This window comes from Taeniopygia guttata, chromosome 8, assembly GCF_048771995.1.
Source record: "Taeniopygia guttata chromosome 8, bTaeGut7.mat, whole genome shotgun sequence".
Lineage (NCBI taxonomy): Eukaryota > Metazoa > Chordata > Aves > Passeriformes > Estrildidae > Taeniopygia > Taeniopygia guttata.
The window spans coordinates 27,369,981-27,393,978 of record NC_133033.1 but is presented as its reverse complement, the minus strand read 5'-3'; the positions used below and the strand labels follow the sequence as shown (position 1 = coordinate 27,393,978).

The following is a 23,998-nucleotide window of genomic DNA, read 5'->3' as shown; positions in this document are numbered from 1 at the left end:
TGGGTACCCCATGCAGTCGCTCCCAGATCCCCGGACGTGTTCTCCCACAAAGGAATCCCAGCAGGACTGCTCAGTACCCGACTTCCCTGGGCATAATAATTCCTCTGGGCTGTGCCGGCCTTGTCCGGGCTGTGCCCACGCTGCCAAGCAGCAGAGAGGGCAGCTCAAGGCTCAGCAGGGCTCAGGCCCAGAGGCACAGCAATTACCTCCTGTGACTGTGCCTGGCATCGCCTCCCTTCCTGCAGCAGAGGCTGCCAATGAGCCACTGCTTCCTCTGGGAAATGCCTCCTTCTGCACAGGCTCTCCTTTCATTTCCCGACAATGGAAAAGAGACAGCTGGATCAGATGGAAACATTCCGCATGGGGAATGGGGAAGGTAACATCTTGAGGAGGGAATATTTTTGAAAGGTATGGATAAGTATCGGAAAACACTCAGGATGTTGGGACTGCCCTATGCTGGTCCCTTCTCCAAACAGCCCCTCAATCTGATGTGCTCAGAGACAGGGAAACTTCAGGGGATTTCAGGGTGTGCATGGCCCATGGTGCAGTTGGGGCTCCCTGTCAGCTGGTGCCAAATGCTTTCCTGCACAGGCTGGGGAGAAGCTGCAGCCAGCCCAGGCTGGGAAACAGCCCTGCAGGCCAGGAGAGCAGCAGCGGGGCAGTGAGGCTGCCATGGATCCCTTCCCGCTGTGCCGGGCACAGCCTGTCCAGATGTGCAGGGAAAGCCCCCGACTGCTGAGTCCCAGGGGAAGGCTGAGGGAAATGCACCCACTTTGTCCTGCCTGCAGCATTTTCCACATGATTTCAAATGGTTTCTGGGATTTCTTGTCTGTCATCTGTTTGGTGGTTTCTATTGGAGGATCTTAACAGAAAGCTGTTCCATTTCCCAGGAATGGATCCCACAAAACCAGTGCTCAGCCTGTGGGTTCAGCAGGGACACACTACTCACCCCTGTGATGGGAGCTGGGTTGGTGCACATCATCCAGCCCAGGAGCTGGAGAGATCCTCTCTGCAGAAACGCCTATAAGTGAACAGGCACAGAAGCTTCTGTGACCTGGTTCCTTCCAGATGGTCAATGATTATGAGACACTGAGAACATACCTGCAGGATGCCCAGAGGGCTTCAAAGCGTCATACCGCCAGGCTAATGGAGAAGCCTTTGGAGCATCCCTATCTAGAAGCAAACCAAGATGAGAAGGTTTCCATTGTGTGCCAGGGCTGGCTCTGGCCCTGGGCTCACAGCAGGGCTCCCGCTCGGGGCTGCTCCTGTGCCTGGGGCCTCTGGGCACTCAGGGCTGGCTGCGGGAGCAGCTGCAGAGGGAGGGACATAGTTGGTGCACGAGTCCCGATTCCCCCGGGCTGTGAACAAGCTCCAGAGGCCTGAAAGCCGAGGCGCCTCCAGTTTTGGCTGCTGCCGGGCCATGCAAGGGCAGGGCCTGGGGGAAGAGCTGCTGCCACACAGCCCCGCCGAGGGCTGAGCCCTGCACAGCAATCACCTCCTGTGCCCATGCCTGTGTCGGTGCTTGGAATCGCCTTCCTTCCTGCAGCAGAGGCTGGCACTGACCCACTGCCTCCTCCAGGAAGTGCCTCTTTCTGCACAGGCATTTGGTCAATTACTTGAAAAAGGAAGAGGAACAGCTGGATCAGATGGAAACATTCCCCACTGGACAGGTGGCATCTTCAGGAGGCAATGCTTGTGAAACTCGCAGGTAAAGATCAGGAGAATGCCCAGGCTATTGGGGCTGGGCCAGAGCACTCCCTTGTGAAAACAGCTGCGCCTCCTGATCTGCTCAGAGACTGGGAAATTGCAGAGGATCTCAGACCCGTCCACAGCTGCTCTGGGCACCCTGTGCCAGGGCCTCCCCCCGCTCATAGGGATCAATTCCTGCCCAATATCCCATGTGGCCCTGCCCTGCGTTGGGTTGAAACCACTCCTGGTGTCCTGTCACTCCAGGCCCTTGCCCAAAGCCCCTCTCCAACAAGCCTGTCAGTCCATTCAGTTTGAATGCAGATAAATGTCAAGTGGAGTATTTCCTGCTGAAAATCCAGTTATGAAGATTCATTTTACAACAGAAATTACAAAGTAAAGAAAATATGTAAGCTTCACTGTCCTGTCCTCCCTGTGTTCGTTCTCCCCAGCAGAGATCAGGGCTCCCCACTCCCATGGTGTGGCAGCTGCTTGTGGCTTGTATCCCCACATGGTGTTTGTACTTCACCACTTCCTCAGCACACACCTTTCTTGGAAAACAGAATATTCCATTAATTTTTCAATGGCTGAAGTTTTCCCTGGACCAGACCCCAAGGATTATTCAGGACTACATTTGTGTGAAAAGGTACCACCAGCTGTAAGTGTAGAAAGAGCTTGTGGTGCTTTGGATCAGGAATAAATAATAGGATTAAGAATAGACCAAAATACAAAGACCAGTATTGGAAGAAGTGCTTTAATTGATTGAGATAAAACCTTGAAAGAGTGAATTAGAAACATAGTAAGTCAATAGCCATTGTTAATTCTTGTGGTTTATTTTACAGGGTGATGCTGCCAGCATTATTGGCTTGAGGAGAAGTAGCTCAATGCAGTGAGGATGATGTTGATTTCCAGCAAGTGTGTAGCAACAGAGGGATTCCAGAAGACGTGAATAAAACAGAAGGGAAGAAGTTTGAAACAGAAAAGCACTAAATACTGACAGTACTTTAGTAAGGAGTTTGGAGAATCATGGAATTTAATGTGTATATGAAATAAAAATTACTAATGAAATAGTGCAGTCCATGTGGGGTAGGGATAAAATGAAAGGAAGATTGTTCAGGTGAGTGCTAGAAGAGGCTTGTGCATGTGTGTGCTAATCAAAGCTCCCTTCCTCTCTCCCTCTCTTCCTCCTTCCTTCCCCTCAAGCGTGTATCTGTAAGATTTTCAATGTTAACCACCACTTCAGTTGATAAACACAATTACTATTAATAAAATTGACTGTAGAAGGAATACTTCCCATGAGAATAAAGGACAAAATGGTAGAGGCATCTGTAGTGTAGTCTCAATATCAGACACCTTAACCATGAAAGGTATTTTTTCTGTACAAGCTGTAAGAGTTCAGAGCAAAAACTTCTGTGATGAGTGTGTGCCAAGGAAACAAGGTGATTCTTGGTAGTTATTGTTCTTTCCTGGCTGTATTAGAACACTACTGTAACAATTACTTGTACTAAATACAAAGTTATCTGCTTCTTGAAGGAGAAAAGTGGAATGAGTGAGTATTGAGCAAATGGAGAACAGACATAAGCAGATCATAGTATCATTTGAGCTTTACTGGCTAGAATACTGGCAAAAAAAAGGGCAAGAACTTTGTTACTGGATAAAATTAATGCCTGAGAAAAGTGGGAGGTTTGCTCAGTGAATAGCTTCATCAAATTAAAAAATAATACAAGTAATGATACTGTAATTTTTCTTCAATGATAACCAAGTATTTCTCTGTCATTAGAAATGACAAGCAACAGTGATGACATATGAATTTACAAAGAATGCCATTGCCATGGAATATTAGCTGAAGACATCCCTTGATTACAAAAAAAGCTTTGTGAAGGAAAAAAGTTAAATGAGCCTTACAGTCTAAAACAGAAAACAAGCATAAATGTGAGTGAAAGCTGCTCGTGCAGAACTTGAGCAAGTCATTATATGCAGTTCCTCTAATCTTTGGCACTACAATTAATAACAGTTTTGATTACATATATCACTTACCAATAAATCACCTGGCCACTAACAGGAATAATTGTATCAACATATCAATGCCTTGATTGATTTCTGCTGTTTGTTGCCATCACAAAGTGCTGATGTTGTTTGGGTTATGACAACCTGCACTGACTGCCAGATGCATTCACCTAGGTAAATATGTGTGTGTGTGTGTCAAACAAATCTGTGCCTGTGTTAGAAGATCACAGGCCAAAGGAAAATAGATGCTTTGTGTAAACCAGTTGCTTCTAAAAGTAGATTTTTCTCTTCAGGTTAAAGTATTATTTCAGTGGCAGTCAATGTGTATAATGCACAGATTTTCTCCTCTACTGCTTAAAAATATCAGTAAATAATCTAAAATGTGATACTGTTGAGTTTGGCAAGGTGAAGTAAATTTAAATTTACAGGACACAAAGCCAAACATCTGTGAGCTGGAGCAGGTTGTGAAAAATTGTTGCCAATCCTGTGGTGCTGTGAGGTTGGCCTGGTGCTAACTCTAATTGCCATTGCCTTGTGCTGCATGGGAAAGGTCTTCCAGTGTGGAGATGACCAAAGAAATCTTGGCAGCTTTAAGGTCCCTGTTGCTATAGATGTTGAAAATGTGCTTTCCCCCTGCCATCCCAAATGGTTCTGTTTAAACAGTGGGAAGCAGATTTAATGCACTGAGGTAGGCCAGAGTATGGGAAGCTCTCTGCAATCCCATTGTTTTACTTCTGCTCTGTGCTTGTTTTAGCTGTGCTGTGAGCTCTGTATGAGCTCTGCACATCATTTTATCTGTGCTGGGATGCAGGGGTGCTCTGCACATCATTTTATCTGTGCTGGGATGCAGGGGTGTTGCTGGAACGTTCACTGTGGAAATGGGCACTGGGCAGGAAGAAAGTGGCCTGTGGTGTCTGCTTGTGTGAGCACAAGGACTTGATTTAAAAGTTATCTGAAGCTGTATTGGTGGTACAGACAAAATAGGAGTGGTCTCACTTAACTAGTTGTTTACACCACACACATAAAATGTTCATTTCCTCACACTCACTGGCACAAGGCACTGGGCAATGATAAGACTGTAAGTATAAAAATTTTTCTTTCAAAGCATTTTAATGCCCTTAAGTAAATTGATTTGAGATACAGGATTAATCTGCAGTCTAAGCACTCAGAAGTTAGTTAGATACTCCACTCAAAGGCATTCTCTGACTTCTTTACAGAGGAAATTGCAAACTGGAAGTCTAAGTCTTTTGGTTTTAGTTTGATTTCTGGATGTCCTCTTCTTTGAGCTGCTGAGAACAGGCAGTCATGCTGTAGCTTTGGTTCTAGAGTGTTTTAAAGGGGATTGTTTCATCTCTCACTGTAGCATAAATCTACAGCTGAAAAGAAGCACTAAGTGATATAATCACACACCTTGATTATATTTTATCTGTTTTATCTGATCTTGCTCCTATTGAAATCACCAAACTGTCTTTGAATTAAAGTGGATTAGAAATTGAAAATAAATTCTGTCTAAAACTGTGTGTATATATAGAAATCTTAGAGATTGAAAGTTATCCTGTTGGTGTGCTGCTTCTTAGAAGCAATATTGCAATGTCGACAGTGCAGTTTAAATTGAGGTATGCATTTGTGGCAAGGATGAGTGAGCTCCCACATCTGTGTTTTAAACCTAAAATATTGACAGTAATGTAATCAAAGTTCTGATTTTTTAAAGGTTTCCTGAGGCTGTCTGTCAGAAACCTATTAAATCTGAAAAAGAAACAAAACTCTGCTAAGGCTGATGTAAATTATTCATAAAAATCCAGAATTCCATTGAATCTCTCTCTTATTCTTGACTGAGACTAGCACAGACTTTGTGAGCTTTTCCATGTTTCTTTCCTTGTGCTTATTTTTCAGCATTTAAAGAGGAGAATGTACTGGAAGACCCTAAAGCTGTTAATGGCTTTTTTTCTCCCCTCTCTTTCCCTGTGCTGTGTTTAAAACCATCCACTGGGGCTATTCCTGCTGGGGCCTTTTCTATTTAAATCTTTAACTTTCCTGATGTGAAGACTCACTTTTCTTAATGAACTGACTTTTTAAATGTATGGATTTGTTTAAAAAAAAATTCAAGAGGAGCAATCTGAAGTTTTTTAAAAATTCTATTACCTTAATTCCTAGCTACAGTGTGTACTTAATGATGGGACTAGTGGCATTGATGCACATGTCTTCTAGTTAGCTGACCCATGACCCTTCATGTGTTACTTTTATTCTAGCCTGGAATACATTTTAACCTTCAAAGTGTCTGATATGCTCATTACAGAAAATTGTGCTATTCTTTTAAGTTTCTCTCATTTTTTTTAGGGAGAAGACTCCATTTGCAGGAGTGTCTGTAAATAAATAATCAATGTTTGTAAACAGTCTTCTATTTGCTCAGTTGTGGCTTCTAATTTAAAAGATATTTCTAGCTGAAATCCATCTTACAGTTGGTTGCTCATATTAATTCCAGAAAATGATTTTAAAAAAAAATTACATCCTGTTGGGTGACTCCTACTTCATATGGCTCTGACTTGCTGCTCATGACATCTCAAACACACTAAAAGGAGTGTCCACTCTAGTCACAGGCAAAGTTCTCAGAGGTTCTTTGTGCTGACATCTCAGGTTTGTGAAGGTAGGACTGGATGCTGACCTTTCCCAAATTATTAAAACTCTCCGCTGTGTTCTTTCTGTTAAAATAAGAAGTTAGTTGACTGGCCATGAGCACACCAGCTCTGCTTCCCCTTATTCTTACCTGTCTTGCAAAGGCCTCAAGCTTGGGACTCGTTAGTCTTATCTTCTGTACCCTGAGGTGTGTTGACAGCATCCCATATCCCCTGCGGGAAAGGGAAGCTGGATTGGTAATGAACCACTGGTTTTCTTTCACAGGCAGTTATTTAACCCAGGTGTTTCAGGGTGGGGAGAATTCAAGGAGTGTTCAGTGACCTTCACACTCACCCTGGTTTAGTGCTGGCAGAACAGTCTGTGCTTCCAGTGGGCCCTGCCTGGTCACACCCCAGTGGTGACACAGCCACCTGAGTTTGCTGTGTGTGATACTTTTGGACAGTCTTTCTCCTGCAGGTGGAATGCTTTTTCTGTGTCAGGAATGTTCCATATGTGTAACTGAAGAGGATTTTTTGTTTACCTTTACTCCCTGGTCCATTACTTTATTTTCCTCCCTGTGCACGTGTGAAGGGATCCCCTCATGTCCTGTTTGTCCTGGGCATGGCCCAAAGGGCTTTGACAGCCCCACAGACACAGCTGTGGTCACTGGTAGTGCTGCAGAGTGTGAAATCACAATCCTGGAGCCAGCAGAGCTTACAGCCCACTGAGGGGCACCACATAGAGCCAAAGGATGGGCCATGTTCAGCTGGGTGAGGTGAAATTAATGCTGAAGGCAAAGCAGCAGGGCAGTGCTGGAAGCAGAAATAAATCTGGGGCTCCCAGCCGCGGCATGGCTGAGCAGCTCCTGCCTCCCCCTGCCTCTGCTCTGGGCCCCACACAACGCCTGCCACAGGAGCCCCTGGGCCCGGCTGTGGGAGGGTGGCCTTGCCCTCACCTGGCTCCCTGGCACCAGGGCCCTCCTGCCGCCTGTCACACATGGCAGCCGTCAGCGGTGAGTCCCTGTCCAGAAACGTCACAGTCTCCTCCAGGTGCTGGTCCTCTCTCTGGGAGAAAGAAGAGTAAGGGGAGTTTGCAGAACCCCTTTTATCTAGTTTCTGTGTTTAATGAATTTGAGATACACAAGCGTTTAGAAGTGTTATATTTAGTTTGCAATTGGTTGCCTGACAACGCAGATCAATCTTGTCCTTCCCCACCAGAGGTATGGGGAATGCTCTTGCTAGTCTTAAGGATACTTATGCACTTACACTCAGAAAAGGGCTCTGTCAGCAGCATTTTATAGATTTCAATCTAGTATTTTTGGGTACCTTGTTAAGGTGTAGTTATTACTTTATTAATAAAAATTAAGATTTCAAAATGGAGCATTCAAATGTTGGGGAACAGCAGGTTTGCACCTGTGCTTGCCGTTACAGAACAAGGAGGGAACCCTGTAGAAAATAAATCTACAGTTGTACAAGTGAAGGCTATTAAAGCTTGGGAATGTATAGAGAGAACTGACCCTGTTCAGGGAGGTTCTGGCCTGGTGTTCCTTAACTTGAAAGCTTGGTTTAGCTTGATTTTGATATTAATTCAGTCTCTCAACAGAATATTGCTCTTAATTTTCGCACACAAATAAAACAAAGGTGAAAAATGCTGTCTTCTGTAAAGTATTGTAAAGCCCTTCCCCATCAAGACATTCAGGTCTTGTGCCTTGAACATGCAGTGTCTGCTTGTGTGAGCACAAGGACTTGATTTAAAAGTTATCTGAGGCTGTATTGGTGGTACAGACAAAATAGGAGTGGTCTCACTTAACTTCTTAGTCTTCCAAAAGGGCACCAAGAAGGAGCCAGGAAACTGCAGGCCTATCAGCCTCACTCCATCCCCAGAAAGGTGACAGAATAGCTCCTCTTGGATGTCATCTCTAAGCCTGTGGAATAACAGGAAGGGAAAACTGTGAACAGGCTTAGCAGCTGTTCTGCAGGGCAAACAACTGAGTTAGCAGAAGAAGAAATTAATAAAGTATGAGTTTATCCATGGCAAGGAAGAAAGCAAGACTGTTAGCATGGGAACTGATAAACACATCGGGGTTACTTGTAGTTAGAGGATACGTGCCTTAGTGAGCAGCGTGTGTGCCTTCATAGTTTATGGTAAACACATTTGCAATGAATTGTTGACATTCAATGCTTTGTACCCATAAAATACAATAAGCTATTGCTTTGTCCATTGAATATCCTGAGCTTTTTTGATGTAACTAATGACTTAAGATCACACTTTCCTTGGGGTATAAAAACTTGAGAACAACTTGTAATAAAGAAGAAGCCATTGCTGTCGCTGCACAGGTGTATGTGTATGTCTTGTGTCCATCTCTACAGTGACAGAAAACCATGGCTGACCAATCTCACAGCCACCTCTGCTGCACTGACTGGTTGGGTTTGTGAGGGGAGAGCAGTGGCTGTTTGTTGGAGCTTACTTTAGGTTGGGGTGGTTTTGCGTGGTGGAAAAATTTTTCTTTTAATTTGTGCATTTAAAGAAAGGCTTAGAAGTTTTTTGTTGTTTGGTTTCAAGGTAGTTGATTGTAAGTTATTTAAAAGATTGTCTTCTTGGGTAGTTGTGGTTTGCTTAGTAGCTTAGGTAAAGGCACATACATACTTTGATATCTTTTTTGACTTTAGTTTTTTTCTTCTCTCCCCCCGCCCAGGGTTGGTGTTATTTTTTATACGGTACATTATGTGTTAAGTGTTTATAGTTTTTCTTTAATGCTTATTACGTCTATTAAATGGTGCTTTTTTACCCTAAATAAATTTGTGAGTGTTAACATTACTAAGAATATGGAGGTAAGGAAGAAGAAAGAGGGAGGACAGGATAGGCCTAAATCTCTTTATCTTAAAACTTTTGATTTTTATGTATAAAACTAACCCCCCCCCCCCGTATAAGACTTAAAATCTTATTGTATAGCACTTAAAAAATTTTCTTTTTACTTTGTGACTAATTTTACTATAATATTTAAGCTTTTGCAACTTTTTGTTCTTTTTGTAAGGTTGGTAAATTATTCTATGGTTTAAATCTAAAATTACAGCTGTTTTTAGTTGCCTGCTAGGGTCTTAAATGCTTCTGACTTGGACTGGGAACATCTAAAAATGTCTGAGGGACATTTTGAGTTCTGACAGCTGTTGTCAGCCGGGACTTCAGCAAGGCTTTGTCCCGGCCTCTCATATCACGGTCATGGAGCAGCTCAGGGACAGTGGTGTAGAGAAGTGGACAGTGGAGCTCCAAACTCGGAGAGCTGTGAGCTCAGGGGGCCGTGCTGGGGTCAGCCTTGTTTGCCCTATTCCCCAGTGACCTGGCAGAAGGGACGGAGTGCTCCCTCAGCAGGTTTGCTGATGGGACGGAAACGGGAGCAGGGTCTGATAAACCACACGGCTGTGCTGCCCTTCAGTGAGACCTGGGCATGCTTGAGAGTTGAGGAGAGAGGGACCTAGTGAAGTTGCACAGAGGAAAGCCACTAGAAGAGTTTGAAGGTTTGTAATTACCAGGCAACAGAAGTTCTTTAATATAGAGGCGTGTATAGTGTCATTTTGTGATGTCCACTCAGGGAAACCACTGCACCTCTGTATGTTACAGAAGCAGTTCCTTGTATGTATGTAAAAAAGTCTTTGAGATAAACCATGAATTCAGAAACTTCCCCTAATATTATGTTGGATTTTCACAATTTTCTGGACTGCCTGGTGAAGCGTAAGGATTTCAAAAAGAAAGTGAAAGCAAACCAATAAATCTTGTTTTAGAGATCAGAAGCATTTCCTGTTTGTTCCTTGAAGAAGTTGCCAAATAACAAAACTTTTGAAATCCTTTCAAAGACCTAAAAGGAAAAAGTATTGGCCAAAGTGTTAATCTGTGTTTCTGAATAGGAACATGCTTTTTGTTTCAATTCAAGGTTTGTAGCAGGGTTTGGGGTTTTTTGTGTGTGTCCTTTGAATGTGAGTTGCTTTTATGCAGGACTTTGAATGATTCGATCATGTACCCAAGAGAACATTTTACTGTGTCCTGCTGTCCAGTGCTGAACAGGGTTGAGACAGAGCAGGTGGCTCTGTGTCTGTGTACAATGTGCAGGAGCAGCAGCAGAGCAGTGCCCAATGACTGCCTCGTGGCCTGGCATTTGGCCCTGCACTTGCTGCAGGAGTCCCTGCCCGGGTTCCCTGCTGGCCCAACCTTCGCACCCATCTCAGAACCTGGGTTCCCAAGAGGGCCGCCTCAAGTGGTTGCCAGGAACCTGAGACCATGGCTGCCCCACTTTTGGCTGCACGATGCTGATGTCAGAGTGGCCATTGTGACCTGTGCAACCAAGGCCTCAAAAGGGAAGGCTGGGCTCAGGCCGTGTGTCAGTGCGACCTGACAACGGGAGGAGAAGGCAGGGCAGGGACGCTGCTGCCCAGGGACCAGAGGAGCCCCACAGCTTGGGGCTCTGGGCCTGTGCTGCAGGCTCCCCTGCCTCTCCCTGCCCAGAATCAGCGGAGGAACAGCCAGAGCAGACTGCGGTGTTCCTTGAGGCGACGACAGGAGGAGAAGGCGGGCAGGAGCAGGGCTCACGCAGGGCTCAGCAGGGAGTAGTGCCCTTGTGGCTCTGGGCCTGTGCTGCAAACTCCCCACATTCTTCTGTCTCCCAGACAGAGAGAACCAGCACTTGGAGGAGACTGTGACGTTTCTGGACAGGGACTCACCGCTGACGGCTGCCATGTGTGACAGGCGGCAGGAGGGCCCTGGTGCCAGGGAGCCAGGTGAGGGCAAGGCCACCCTCCCACAGCCGGGCCCAGGGGCTCCTGTGGCAGGCGTTGTGTGGGGCCCAGAGCAGAGGCAGGGGGAGGCAGGAGCTGCTCAGCCATGCCGCGGCTGGGAGCCTCCTTCCTCCCCAAGTGGGGCCCAGCTGGGCCAGGAGGCAGCTCTTGGGACACCCGTGCCCGCAATGGCCCCTGCTCTCCAAGGCCTCCAGCCCTGCCCATCAGCCAGGCAGGCCGGCAGGGACAGAGCAGCCCTTGGGGCCGATGCTGCTGCAGCCAAAGAGCCCCGCAGAGGTGCTCATGCCCGCTGCCATTGGCTCTGTGCCCTGCAGTGTGCATGCTGTGTCGCCGTGCAGAGGCTGACCCGGACATCTGCGGTGACAAACTGGAGAAGCGCGGGCTCTGTGCCCACGTGTACTGCCTGGTGAGTGGCTCCGGGAGCTCCTTCCACTATTGCAATGGGCAGTTCCTGCCCCTCTCTCCTCATCTGCTCCTTCCCTCTGCTGCAGTTCTTTGCCACTCTACTTTTTCGTCAAGAGAACAAGCACGTTGGACTCATGGGATTTCTTCCTCAAGATATCCAAATTGCAGTGCGGCGGGCGGCACAAAAGGTGAGAGCCTGATGCAAGCAGGGAGATTTGTGCCAGGTGAGGTTTGTTAGAGCTTAGCCCAGACACTAGGAATGAAAGGCCTGCCCTTCAGGCTGGCTGTGGGACAAAGTCTGGCTCCCAGCAGCTGCACAGAGGCTCTGGCACAGGAGCCCCCTCCTCCACCAGACGGCTCTGTGGGCTGAGACCCAGCAGTGGCCACATCCTGCACCCTGCCCGGAGCCCTGGGGCTGCCTGGGGAGGCCCCGAGGCTGCTGCTGATGGGGTTGCTTGGCTCTTTCCAGCGCTGCTGCGTCTGTGGCCAGAGCGGGGCAGCCATCATGTGCTGCATGCAGGGTTGTGACAGATGGTTCCACCTGCCCTGTGCCAAGGAGGGTGGCTGCATCACACAGTATATTCCATCTTACAGGTACAACCTACCCACTCCTGGTCACCCCTGGCAGAAGATCCAATACTTCTCACTTTGCCCATCCATTTTCCTCCAGTTCCTTCTGCCCTGTGCACCGTCCAAAGCAAGACGTGGAGGCAACTCCAGAGCCGGGCACCGATTGCCTCATCTGCATGGAGCCTGTGGAGGATAGAAAGACCTTCAGAACCCTGGTGTGCCCAACGTGCAAAAGGGCCTGGTTCCACAGGGACTGCATCCAGGTAGGAGCCCTCCCCTCAGCCCAAGGGCACAGCAGGGTCTCAGCAGCACCAGGGCCTTGCTCACCCTGCTTCTGTTTGTCCTGCAGGGACAGGCCATGCGCGCTGGTCTTTTATTTTTCCGGTGCCCCCTGTGCAGAGACCATAAGGCATTCCTTGTCGAAATGTTCATCATGGGGATCCGAACCCCCTTGAGGTTGGTGTCCTTCTGCCTGCCTCACAGGACAGGAGGTGCAAGGTCTGTGCTGTGCCAGGCCCTGCCCCAGCAGTCCTGGCCCTGCCCTGTCCCGTGAGTCTGGGCTTCAGCTTCTGGCATGACTTGGAAAAGTATGGGAGGAAGAGCAGGGACAACCTGTACCTCTGTGAGGGGAGGGCAGCAGAAACTCATCAGCTTTTCCTTTCTCCATCAGACTGCCAACATGGGAGGACAACAATGCCTTCGCGGATCTAGGAGAGAGGCACAGCAGGTGCAATGCCAGGGATTGCCTTTACCCGGGAGGCAGGGAGGAGGCAGAGGAAGAGGGGTAAGTTGGGGAGCTGCACCTGAGACTCTGCAGGGTACCCGTGTCGCTCAAGGGCTCAAAGAGAAAAGAAGTAGAAGAGCTTGGCCGGACAATCACTTTGTCCTCAGTGCCATAAACCCATTTGCTTCCCCAGGCCCTGGGAACTGCTCCTGTGCTCCTCCTGCGCTGCTGAGGGCACCCACAGGCACTGCTCCGGCCTGAGAAACAGCATACAGAGCTGGGAGTGTGACAGCTGTGCTGGTCTTGGAATGGGTATGAGGCAAAGCACCCGGTGTCCCTGGGCTGGGGGCAGTGCCCAGGCTGGGCCTGGCAGAGCCCGTCTGCTCCTGAAGGGCTGGGGTTCTGCTCTGGCCAGGCTTGCCTTGGGCTTGGGTGGTCTTTGACATTCCTGCTTGTCCTTACAGCCTCCAGAGATGAGCCAGAGCTCAGTGGCCCCCGGCTGGCTAGTCAGTCAGGACTGGAGCCTGCTCACGGCTCTGCAGAATCTGAGGCCATCAGCCCCAGCTCCTGTGGCCCGGTGCCATCGGGGCTGGATCCCCAGGCTTCATCCGCAGAGACCAGCAGCAGCAGCAGCCACCAACGCACAGCACGGCAGCAGTCTCTGCCATCTCCCTCGCTGGACACCAGCAGCCCCAGCACACCAAGGTCAATGTACAGCAGCACCCCTGAGCCTGAGGACACGGGCCATTCCAGACATGCTGGGCCCGGCCGCAGGCGCACCCGCTCCCACCAGCAAGGTCGGGCCTCCAATGGACCAGTCCGATCAAGGAGTCGCCGTGAGAGCTGCAGCAGGACGAGACCAAGGACTGAGAGGCCCAGGCAAAGGGAGACACCTTCACAGGCATCCCCCAGACGCCGCCGCTCCTGCCAGCAGCACCGGGCCCTCAGTCCACCTGTCCGGTCCAGGAGTCGCCGTGACAGCAGCCACAGGACAGCACCAAGGACTGAGACGCCCAGGCAAAGGGAGACTCCATCAGGGACATCGCCCAGACGCAGAAGCTCCCGCCTGCAAGGTCAGGCCCTAAGTCCACCTGTCCGGTCCAGGAGTCGCCGTGACAGCAGCCACAGGACAGCACCAAGGACTGAGACGCCCAGGCAAAGGGAGACTCCATCAGGGACATCGCCCAGACGCAGAAGCTCCCGCCTGCAAGGTCAGGCCCTAAGTCCACCTGTCCAGTCCAGGAGTCGCCGTGACAGCAGCCACAGGACAACACCAAGGACTGAGAGGCCCAGGCAAAGGGAGACTCCATCAGGGACATCGCCCAGACGCAGAAGCTCCCGCCTGCAGCGCCGGGCCTCAAATCAACCTCTCCAGTCCAGGAGTCCCCAGGACAGGAGCAGGAGGAGAGCAGCAAGTGCTGAAATGCCCAGGCGCACGGGGACACCATCAGGGAGGACCCACAGGAGCAACCGCTCCCGCCAGCAGCGTCGGGCCTCAACTGGGACCTCCAACAGAAGCACATAGCCTCAACTTTTCTTTCTAGTCCATCAGTTCACTGCTGGAAGTGAAGGTGAGAATGGTCAGTACAGGGACCTTACAATTTGCAGGTCTGTGAGAAAACCGTGTTAGCTCTTGACATTTCTACTGGCAGGAAAGTAGTCTTGTGCTAAATCCCTTGATTTCTGTCTTACCAGGTATTAAGTGAAAAGTCACTTAAATGATTAAGAAGGACTCTTGTTCCGGCCTTTCGACTCCAAGCTGAGATGTTTCCCCACTGCTCACTCTTGAGTGAACCTCTCCTTAATGGGCTTGGATACAGTTAGGGAGATGTTCAGAGCAAGGTGTGTCTTAGGGAAGCTGTCTTTGGAAAGGTCGTGCACTGTTTTGCTATCCTTGAACAAACTCATTTCAGTAAGCCAAAAGAAAGAAGAAAGAAGAGAGCGGGACACTGCCTCAAGTGCCTGAAGAAATCCATTTCTTTATTGCTGCTGACTTAAAAGATTGGTTTGGAGCTTCAAAGAACAAACCAGAAAAGACTGTGGAAATACCCTGGGACAAAGAGGATGCACAGGACTCTGACCCAGATGACCATCTGGGACCTTTGCCCAAGAACGGCACAGCTCAGGAGTCGAGCGCATTCAAGTTTTCCTTCTTTGGAGACACAGAGGAGTTGGGCATCAAAGAAGGTAACAGCAGAACCCTTCTCACAGTGCCATTTCTAAGGAAGAGCTTCTGGCAGGCACTGTAGAGCATTGTGGTGTAAAGAAGGTCAGGACACAGGGGATTTTCAGCAGCAGAAGTCAGTAAGTAGGCAGAAGCAATTTGATCTTCATTTCTGCTTGCCAAGGCTGTGGTAGATTAATGAGCAGTAAGTCATGCTTGCATCAGGAATTCTGAAAGGCGTGCTTTGAGAAGGAAATGGGTTTTTTTGCTGAGTGGTGAAAAGGCTTGTTGTCATGCCCTGAATCTCTCAAACAGGGAGAACGGTGACACACCAGTCATATCAAGTTTCAGAGAACCCAACAAGATTTTAAAGGAAATGTGTGTTAATGTAGAGGGAGGAGCAAAATCCTGGAGTTGACCGCAAGATCCATGAACATTCTGCTTGTTACTGAATTCTATTCTTGGACCTTTAGAAAAAGGAAACGGAATGACACATGATCGTTGGAATATTCTAACTGTAGATAAAATGAGGCCTTATGAAAAGAAGACGAAACAACATTAAATCGAGTCACAGTCCTGTAGGAGAGAAAAGAAACCGTGTGAAGTTATCCAAAATATTTTTAAAAAACCAATGCAAAAATGCAAAGCAAGGACCCCCCACACTTGTGCTGAATTCAGAAGGTATTCAGTGTCTTCTGAATGCAACGATACATTCATTAGAATACAGCAGAGATCCCGAGAACAGAGTGCAAAATCCTGGAGCAGCGATGTAGCTCAGAAAATCTGGCAGAAGCAGATTCTGTCCTTCCTACATCTGTCTTCTCCACTGTAAGTATTTGTCTTGAAAGGAGGAATTCTTCCTGACAAGTGGAGGAACAATCTGGATGTGGCTTTGTTTCTTTTTTGTTGCTCTTATTGCAGAGCCTCGCGGACTCGGAACAATAAAGCCAGTAAAAGTCACATAGCAAGAGGATTCACGTTTCCAAGACGGCAGTTCTGAGGGTGATGATGAGCCTGAGACGCGAGAAACTGAAAAGGACCAAGAAATGCAAGTTCCGTTTCTATTTGCTGTCTACCTGGCTGTAGTAGTTGGATGCTATGGGAATATTAATAGCAGCACTCAGGGAATGGGAAACTGAGATTGCACACCTCTGAGCAATGAAAATCATCTTGGAAAACCATTTGTGCTGCCCAGAGTAAAAACTCCAAGCAGCCCATGTGATGTGAAGTTGAATATGAAAAGAGAGATGTTGAGCGCAAGAAATTAACTGGCTCATTTTGGTTTGACCAACTCCAAACTGAGTTTGGCCAGAAGCCAAAGACAGAGTCAGTTTTCTGTTAAGAAGTTGTTTATTTTTTTTCTAGAAGGCTCTATTTGGTTACTAGGGAATAAAGCTTTTCAATGTATACCATTTCTCTGAAGCACTGCAGTTTTAACTTGCGTTCATGGAATTTGATAGTACAATTTCGGATGCTAAAATCCCTTTGTACTTGTCTAGGTTTGTTTCTTTACCATGCACAGAAGATGGTATAGTTGTCTTCTTTGAAGATGATGAATGCCTAAGAGGTATGACCGAATTTCTTCGCCCCCTTTTGTATTTTTTTAAAACTGTTCCTGGAATTCCGTGAGGAGGAAAAAATGCTGCCTGCTTAGGAATGTTTTCTAGTCAAATTTTGGCATCCTTACTTGTGCTCAAAATTGTGGTAGAATCCCGTGAGAAAGCCCTGGTAAAATAAAGGCCAAGCAGATTTCTGGCTTTCTTCTCTTTCAGATAATTGCCTAATAGGAATCTAGACTTTTAGACCTTACCAAAACATTAGCCACGTGACAGGTTACCTAGACATTTTGGATCCTTTCAGGTATTTATATAATGTTTAACTTTTTCCCATCCTTCTGGTGTTACCACTAGGAATGTTGAGTGTTCTTGTCCCTGTGGTTCTTTGTCCTAATGAATCTGGGCTTTTCTCTTCTGAATCCAGGGGATTTGGTATTTAGAAACAAAGAAAACAACAACCAAAGGAAACACACAGAGTCCCCAAAAATTGCAGAGGCCAGCAAAACAATTGCTTGTTATATGTTTTGTAGAATAGAGTCTTAAGACAGGCTTAAATGATGTGCGTTTCTCAAGACTGACTCGATAACGCTGCAGAAATGTATTGCTGTGTTCATACAGTTAGTGCCCAGCACTCTTCCAGACGGTCTGATTTGCAGGGGGTGTTAAAATGGAGAGCTCAGTCCTTAGCAGGCCCTAATTCTGGGGGAAGATGTGTGATCCTGGTGCTGAGCTTCTAATGAAACAGCGGCTATTTCACTGCAATTTAGACTGCAGCATGCTGAGGAAAACTGCTGCTGCCTTTCATTGTCCTGAGGACCCAAGGCTGCAGTAGGGAACATTTCTGTTGGGAGACAACGTCTGGTGGGGGGCAAGAGAACAGGAAGGATGTGAAGAATTGACTCCTGACTTTATTGCTGTGTTGTCCATGATTGTTAGAAGCAGCAGCACAATCAGAAGTGTTTAAGCCTATTAATTGGTTCTTTTTTTTTTTTTTTCACAGAGGGCCCAAAGTTATTTTGTAGATCAGTAGAGTTCAGTGAAGAAAAAGGGTTGGGAAGACTGATGTAGATTATTGCTTGAGGTGAGTATGTAACATCTGTTCCCTGGGAACTGTAGGTGACAGCTGAGCACGGGGAGGAAATGCAGGTATGAATGGGCATGCAGAATTAATTCAGGACCTCAAGAAGAGCCTGCAACTTTGCAACTCCCCAGGAACAAAAGTGTTTTAATCTACCGGTGTGTATAACATCATGTTGTGGTGTCCAGTCAGGTAAACCACTACATCTTTGTATGTTACAGGAGCAGCTACTTAACTGTATGTAAAGGATGTATTTAAGAGAAAGAGTGAATTTAGAGACTCCTAATAGTGGATTCAGAAACTTCTCTGAAGAATTCGTTAGATTTTCATTATTTCCCGGAATGCTGAAGGAAGCATAGGGATACCAAACAGAAATGCAAGGAAACCAATAAAATCTTTAGTGAATAGAAACGTGCCACTTTTGTTCCTTGAAGAAGTCAACAAACAATGTTACTTCCAAAAGCCTTTCAAAGATCTAAGAGAAAAAAAAATTGGCAAACCCTATTTGGCAGTGTTTCCAATCTGGGGCTGATGGTCTTGGAGGTTGGGGAGCCACGGGAAGGCTCCAGTCCTGACTGTCCAGCCAGGCTGGGGCCATTGAGCTCCGGCTCATCCCTGGCAGCTCTAAGGGCAAGCAGGAATGTCAAACGCCCCCAAGACCTGGGCCAGGCCGGACGAGAGCAGAACCCCCGGCCCTCCAGGAGGGGACAGGCTATGCCAAGCCCGACCTGGGCACTGCCCCCAGCCCAGGGACATGCGGGTGCTTTGCCCAGAGCCGTGCCCATAGCAGCAGAACTGTCACACCCCAGCTGGCTGTGGTGGGTGTGAAGCTCCAGCAGTGCCCGTGGGTGCCCTGGGCAGCGCATCAGCAGCAGCACAGGAGCTGTTGGCAGGGCCTGGGGAAACACAGGGGTCAGCCTCTGCACGGCGACACAGCATGCACACTGCAGGGCACAGAGCCAATGGCAGCGGGCATGAGCACCTCTGCGGGGCTCTTTGGCTGCAGCAGCATCGGCCCCAAGGGCTGCTCTGTCCCTGCCGGCCTGCCTGGCTGATGGGCAGGGCTGGAGGCCTTGGAGAGCAGGGGCCATTGCGGGCACGGGTGTCCCAAGAGCTGCCCCCTGGCCCAGCTGGGCCCCACTTGGGGAGGAAGGAGGCTCCCAGCCGCGGCATGGCTGAGCAGCTCCTGCCTCCCCCTGCCTCTGCTCTGGGCCCACACAACACCTGCCACAGGAGCCCCTGGGCCCAGCTGTGGGAGGGTGGCCTTGCCCTCACCTGGCTCCCTGGCACCAGGGCCCTCCTGCTTGCTGTCGCACATGGCAGCCATCAGCGGTGAGTCCCTGTCCAGAAACGTCACAGTCTCCTCCAGGTGCTGATCCTCTCTCTCTGTGGGAGAAAGAGGAGGGTGGGGAGTTTGCAGCACAGGCCCAGAGCCACAAGGGCACTACTCCCTGCTGAGCCCTGCGTGAGCCCTGCTCCTGCCCACCTTCTCCTCCCGTCGTCGCCTCAAGGAACACCGCAGTCTGCTCTGGCTGTTCCTCCGCTGATTCTGGGCAGGGAGAGGCAGGGGAGCCTGCAGCACAGGCCCAGAGCCCCGAGCTGTGGGGCTCCTCTGGTCCCTGGGCAGCAGCGTCCCTGCCCTGCCTTCTCCTCCCGTTGTCAGGTCGCACTGGCACACGGCCTGAGCCCAGCCTTCCCTTTTGGGGCCAAGGGAAATCTCTGCCCCTGCCTCTGGCTCAGGGCGCTCTTCCAGCAGGTCAGGGAAGGTGATAGCCCCAGAGAGAGGTGTGAGCAGTGGAGGAAAGCCAGCATCTCTGCAGTCTTCCAAAAGGGCAACAAGAAGGAGCCAGGAAACTCCAGGCCTATTAGCCTCACTCCATCCCCAGAAAGGTGACAGAATAGCTCCTCTTGGATGTCATCTCTAAGCCTGTGGAATAACAGAAAGGGAGAACTGTGGATGGGCTTGACACATTGTCTGCAGGGCAAACAACTGAGTTAGCAGAAGAAGAAATAAATAAAATGCAAGTTTATCCATGGGAAGGGAGAAAGCAAGGCCATTAGCATGGGAACATAAACAGATCGGTGTTACTTGTAGTTAAAGGATACGTGCCTTAGTGAGCAGGATACGTGCCTTTATAGTTTGTGGTATACACACTTGCAATGAATTATTGACATTAAATGCTTTGTACCAATAAAATACAATAAGCTCTTGCTTTGTCCATTGAATATCCTGAGCTTGTTTGATGTAACTAATGACTTAAGATCACATTTTCTTAGGGGTATAAAACTTGAGGGCAACTTATAATAAAGAAGAAGCCATTGTTGTCTCCGCACAGGTGTATGTGTATGTCTCGTGTCCATGTCTACAGCGACAGAAAACCATCCTTGACCAATCTCACAGCCACCTCTGCTGCACTGACTGGCTGGGTCTGTGAGGGGAGAGCAGTGGCTGTTGTCAGCCAGGACTTCAGCAAGGCTTTGTCCAGGCCGCCCATATCACGGACATTGGGTAGCTCAGGGACAGTGGTGTAGAGAAGTGGGCAGTGGAGCTCCAAACTCAGAGAGCTGTGAGCTCAGGGGGCTGTGCTGGTGTCAGCCTTGTTTGCCCTATTCCCCAGTGACCTGACAGAAGGGACGGAGCGCTCCCTCAGCAAGTTTGCAGATGGGACAGAAACAGGAGCAGGGGCTGATAGACCACACGGCTGTTTTCATCTGCAGTGACCAGCAGCCGCAGCAGCCACCAGCATGGCAGCAGTCTCTGCCCTCTTCCTCACTGCATACCAGCAGACGCAGCACACCAAGGTTAATGTACAGTAGCTCCCCTGACCCTGAGGACAGGGTCCATTACAGACGTGCTGGACAGGGCCACAGGCGAAGCCGCACTCGCCAGCAAGGTCAGGCCCAAGTCGACCTGTTTCCTCGAGGACTTGCCATCACAAGAAAGGCAGAACATGTCCAAGGACTGAGAGGCCCAGGCAAAGGGAGACACCTCCACAGGCATCCCCTGGACACAACCATGCCCATTAGCAAGGTCAGCCCCAAATCAACCAATCCAATTGAGGCATCACTGTGACGGCATTAGTAGGACAAGACCAAGTACTGAGAGGCCCAAAAAAAGGAAGACTCCATCCGGGACATCCTCCAGACGCAGCTGCTCCCACCTGCAGTGCCAGGCCTCGAATCAACCTCTCTGGTCCAGGAGTCCTCAGGACAGGAGCAGGAGGAAAACAGCAAGTGCTGAGAGGCCCAGGCGCATGGGGACACCAGCAGGGAGGTCTCGCAGGAGCAACCGCTCCCGCCAGAGGCGTCAGGCCTCAACTGGGACCTCCAACAGCAGCGCGTAGCCTCAAATTTTCTTTCCAGTCCATCAGTTCACTGCCGTAAGTGAAGGTGAGAATGGTCACCTGCGATTTGCAGGTCTGTGAGAAAACCATAGGTCATGGCTTGACGCTGGCACAATGCCAGAGTCCCCATGAAAATAAACGCTCCCAAAATGAGTTCTGTGAGATGCGATCAGGACCAGAGCAGAGTAGGCTCAAGCTTAAAAACAAAGAAAAAAGCTTAAGAGGCTACTACTATGATAAAAGACACACACTGAATCCAGAATGAAAACCTTTCAAAACATTCCTCCTCCCCCCACCTAATTTCCAACAGAGCACACTGAGACAAAAATTGGACCCTCAATCAAGTTACCACCCTTTAGATAATACTCAGCTCATTGGGGGAGAGAGGAGTCTCTCTTGCACCATAGACCCCCAGGGAGCACAATTGCCACCTCTTGTGTTTCCATGTCACACATGGCACTGCCTGGAGAAAATCTGCCAGTGTGACACCCTCCTTTCCATGTCACAGTGCTCTCACCACTGTACATGGACCAAAACTGCTCATAGGGTTTCCTTTCAAGGATGCTTTACCAAGGACCAAAGTTCAGTTTCTCATTTTTGGTACAACAGTCCCCCCCATTTTCTCCTCCCCTGGAGCCTAGAGTCTCGAGAACAGAGATCTTCTTCTTCCTGAAGATAGAGGGTACCATCACACGCTCCTTGTCACTGCAGCAGGTCACTCTCTTGGCTCCAACCATTGCATTCCCTTAAAAATGCAGTCTCTGTTGCAGGAGAAAATGGTTCAGTCTATGGCTATATAAGAAAAGTCCAGCCAAAAGCCACTCCGTCATCTCCTCCCACTTAGGATCTTTCCTCATCTTCTTCTGACATCTCGAGCCCCAGGCCGTCTCTCTTCTCTTTCAGACCAAGGAGGAGTAATATTTCACAAAGCTTTCATTGTCCAAGAAGGGGTTAAAAGTCTTGGACTCCCAGGACGGCTGAAATCTTGGCCCAGAACACCAACTCCCACGGCTGGGCACCTTCCCCTCCTCCTCTTCCTCCTCTGGCAGCCTACTGCCGGCACAGTCTCTGTCTCTTTCACTCTCTCTCCTTCTGGGGGGCGGCAGGGGGGAACAAAGACATCTCAGATTTTCTCCACCCTTCCATCTGCAGGGGCTGGCCTGGTTCCAGTCCCTTCACCCCCTGGGGCTCCCTCTTCCAGGCTACATGGCTTCCCCTCCCCCACCCAGCCTGTGGCTGGGCAGGGAGAGTCTGCACCCTTCTGCTGACTGGAACCAAAGAGACAGTTCCCCTGGGAGCTCTTGCTTTTAACCCCCTGTGTTCTCAGAGGCGTGTCCAATGCCTTCAGTGGCCACTCCAAGTGCCAGTATCCAAACCTGACCACTGATTGGTTTGACCACAACTTCCTGAGAAAATTTACTTCCCTGTCAAACCATGACACCATATTAGGTCTTGATATTTCTATTGGCAGGAAAGAAGTCTGTGCTAAATAGCTTGATTTCTGTGTCACCATGTATTAAGTGACAAGTCACTTAAGGATGTAGCTAATTAAAAAGGACCTTGTTCCTGCCCTTAGTCTCCAACCTGAGATGTTTCCCCACTGCTTACCTGTTGTGTCGCGCGCATCCAGCCACTAGTGGACTGCGACCTGGCTAGTGCCAGAGTGGCCAAAGACGGGTCAGGAACAACACCCCCGGTGATCCGCAGGACTTGCGGAGAAACTCTGCGCTCTGGGGAACACAACGGTGGTGTCGTCACACAGCGCAGCGACAGAGACAAGTATAACTGCAATAGCAACACTGAAGATATTTAGTAAAGAAAAGAGGACAAACAAGTGTGCAAAACAAAACATAAGGTGTCCACGCAAACAAGTCAGTTCTTTATCCTGTGTGCACGCAGACCTTGGACCCGCACAGATGGCTGAAAGGCAGGCGCATTGCTTTACCCCCGAAATAGGGTGGGCACGGTGCGGACGTGTAGGACTGGCTGCCGGGAATGCAGAGCTTGGGAACAGAGTCAAACCTTGATAAGCACAGCTCTGTCAAAAAATGCCAGGAAAGGGCAGAACGAGTGGGGCGGTATTAAAGGCCCTGTTCGAAATGGCTGCCCCGGCTCCCCCCATCCAGCCCGGGCTGTGCAACACAAACCGCCTGGCACGGGAGGTGGGACCGCCCTGAGGAATACTGGCCATGGAGCGGGGCTGGGTCTACAACACCTCAGGGAAACTGGCCATGGAGCGGGGCTGGGGCTGTCACACCTCAGGGAAACCTGCCATGGAAGCCACCTCCAGAGGCTTTGATGCACTTGTTTCTTGGTTGAATGCCCATCAAAGATCAATCTAGCATCTTTGCAAACAAGCATGACATGCAAGGGCATTTAAAATTGAGTCTGATCTAATTATCAAAGATAAAGCTTCTCACTTCTAAACTTCCCTTTTCATGACTGCCAAACAATATATGAAAACAATAGAGACCTTTTCTTATATCTGACTTCAAATACCCATAATGCAAGATTCATTCTGAAGGCAGGAAAAAAGAAAACAAAGAAAATAGGAGCTAGGCAATTTTCACAAGGCACAGAGAAGAAAACAAACATTAGAATACCTTAGAAAAAATAGTTTTTCTTCATCTTCCCAGTAGCTGCTGTTTGAACTTTTGTTGTCGTAATTGTCCCTCTCAAAACAAGGCATGTTGCAGCTTTATTGTCTCAGTGGTGCATCTCCCCAGTCGCTGACTTGCCGTTTAAGCTCTGGTTCATTTGAAATCCATAACAAGGGATTTTCTGTGGAAGAGTGTTGCACAAGCCTCGGGATTCCTGACTATTCACCTCTGCCAATGCTCACAGTAATCTCCTAACACACCTGAGCTTCCTGTTGTTAGAAATCAGAAGCTTGACTCAGCCAATATATCAAGCAGCAATTTGATTTATTAATTAATCTGGCAATGTATGAGCAAAGACAGTGCTGGGTACAGTGGTGGGGGTTTTCCCCTCAACTGCACACTGATTGTTGGGCTTGTTGGTATTTATTGATCATATTCATACATATTAATAAAGTTTTTCCAGC

General features: G+C 48.8%; 1 protein-coding gene and 2 long non-coding RNA genes across 3 annotated transcripts in view; 2 read left to right on the top strand and 1 right to left on the bottom strand.

Moving 5' to 3' along the window:
* The window catches only part of LOC121470381 (uncharacterized), a 256,297-nt gene that overhangs the window by 133,549 nt on the left and 98,750 nt on the right, over nt 1–23,998 (bottom strand). The window lies entirely within an intron of this gene.
* LOC140684643 (uncharacterized) lies at nt 322–14,357 on the top strand. The gene is given in 10 exon segments (XM_072932944.1): nt 322–376; nt 10,965–11,075; nt 11,408–11,499; nt 11,585–11,686; nt 11,968–12,092; nt 12,169–12,386; nt 12,389–12,524; nt 12,739–12,852; nt 12,986–13,104; nt 13,257–14,357. Coding segments are annotated over 10 exon segments (2,133 nt in total). The 3' UTR covers nt 14,318–14,357.
* Nucleotides 16,373–17,954, top strand: LOC116807554 (uncharacterized). The gene is made up of 3 exons (XR_012057259.1): nt 16,373–16,523; nt 16,729–16,816; nt 17,513–17,954. It is a non-coding gene; the product is annotated as an uncharacterized lncRNA (long non-coding RNA).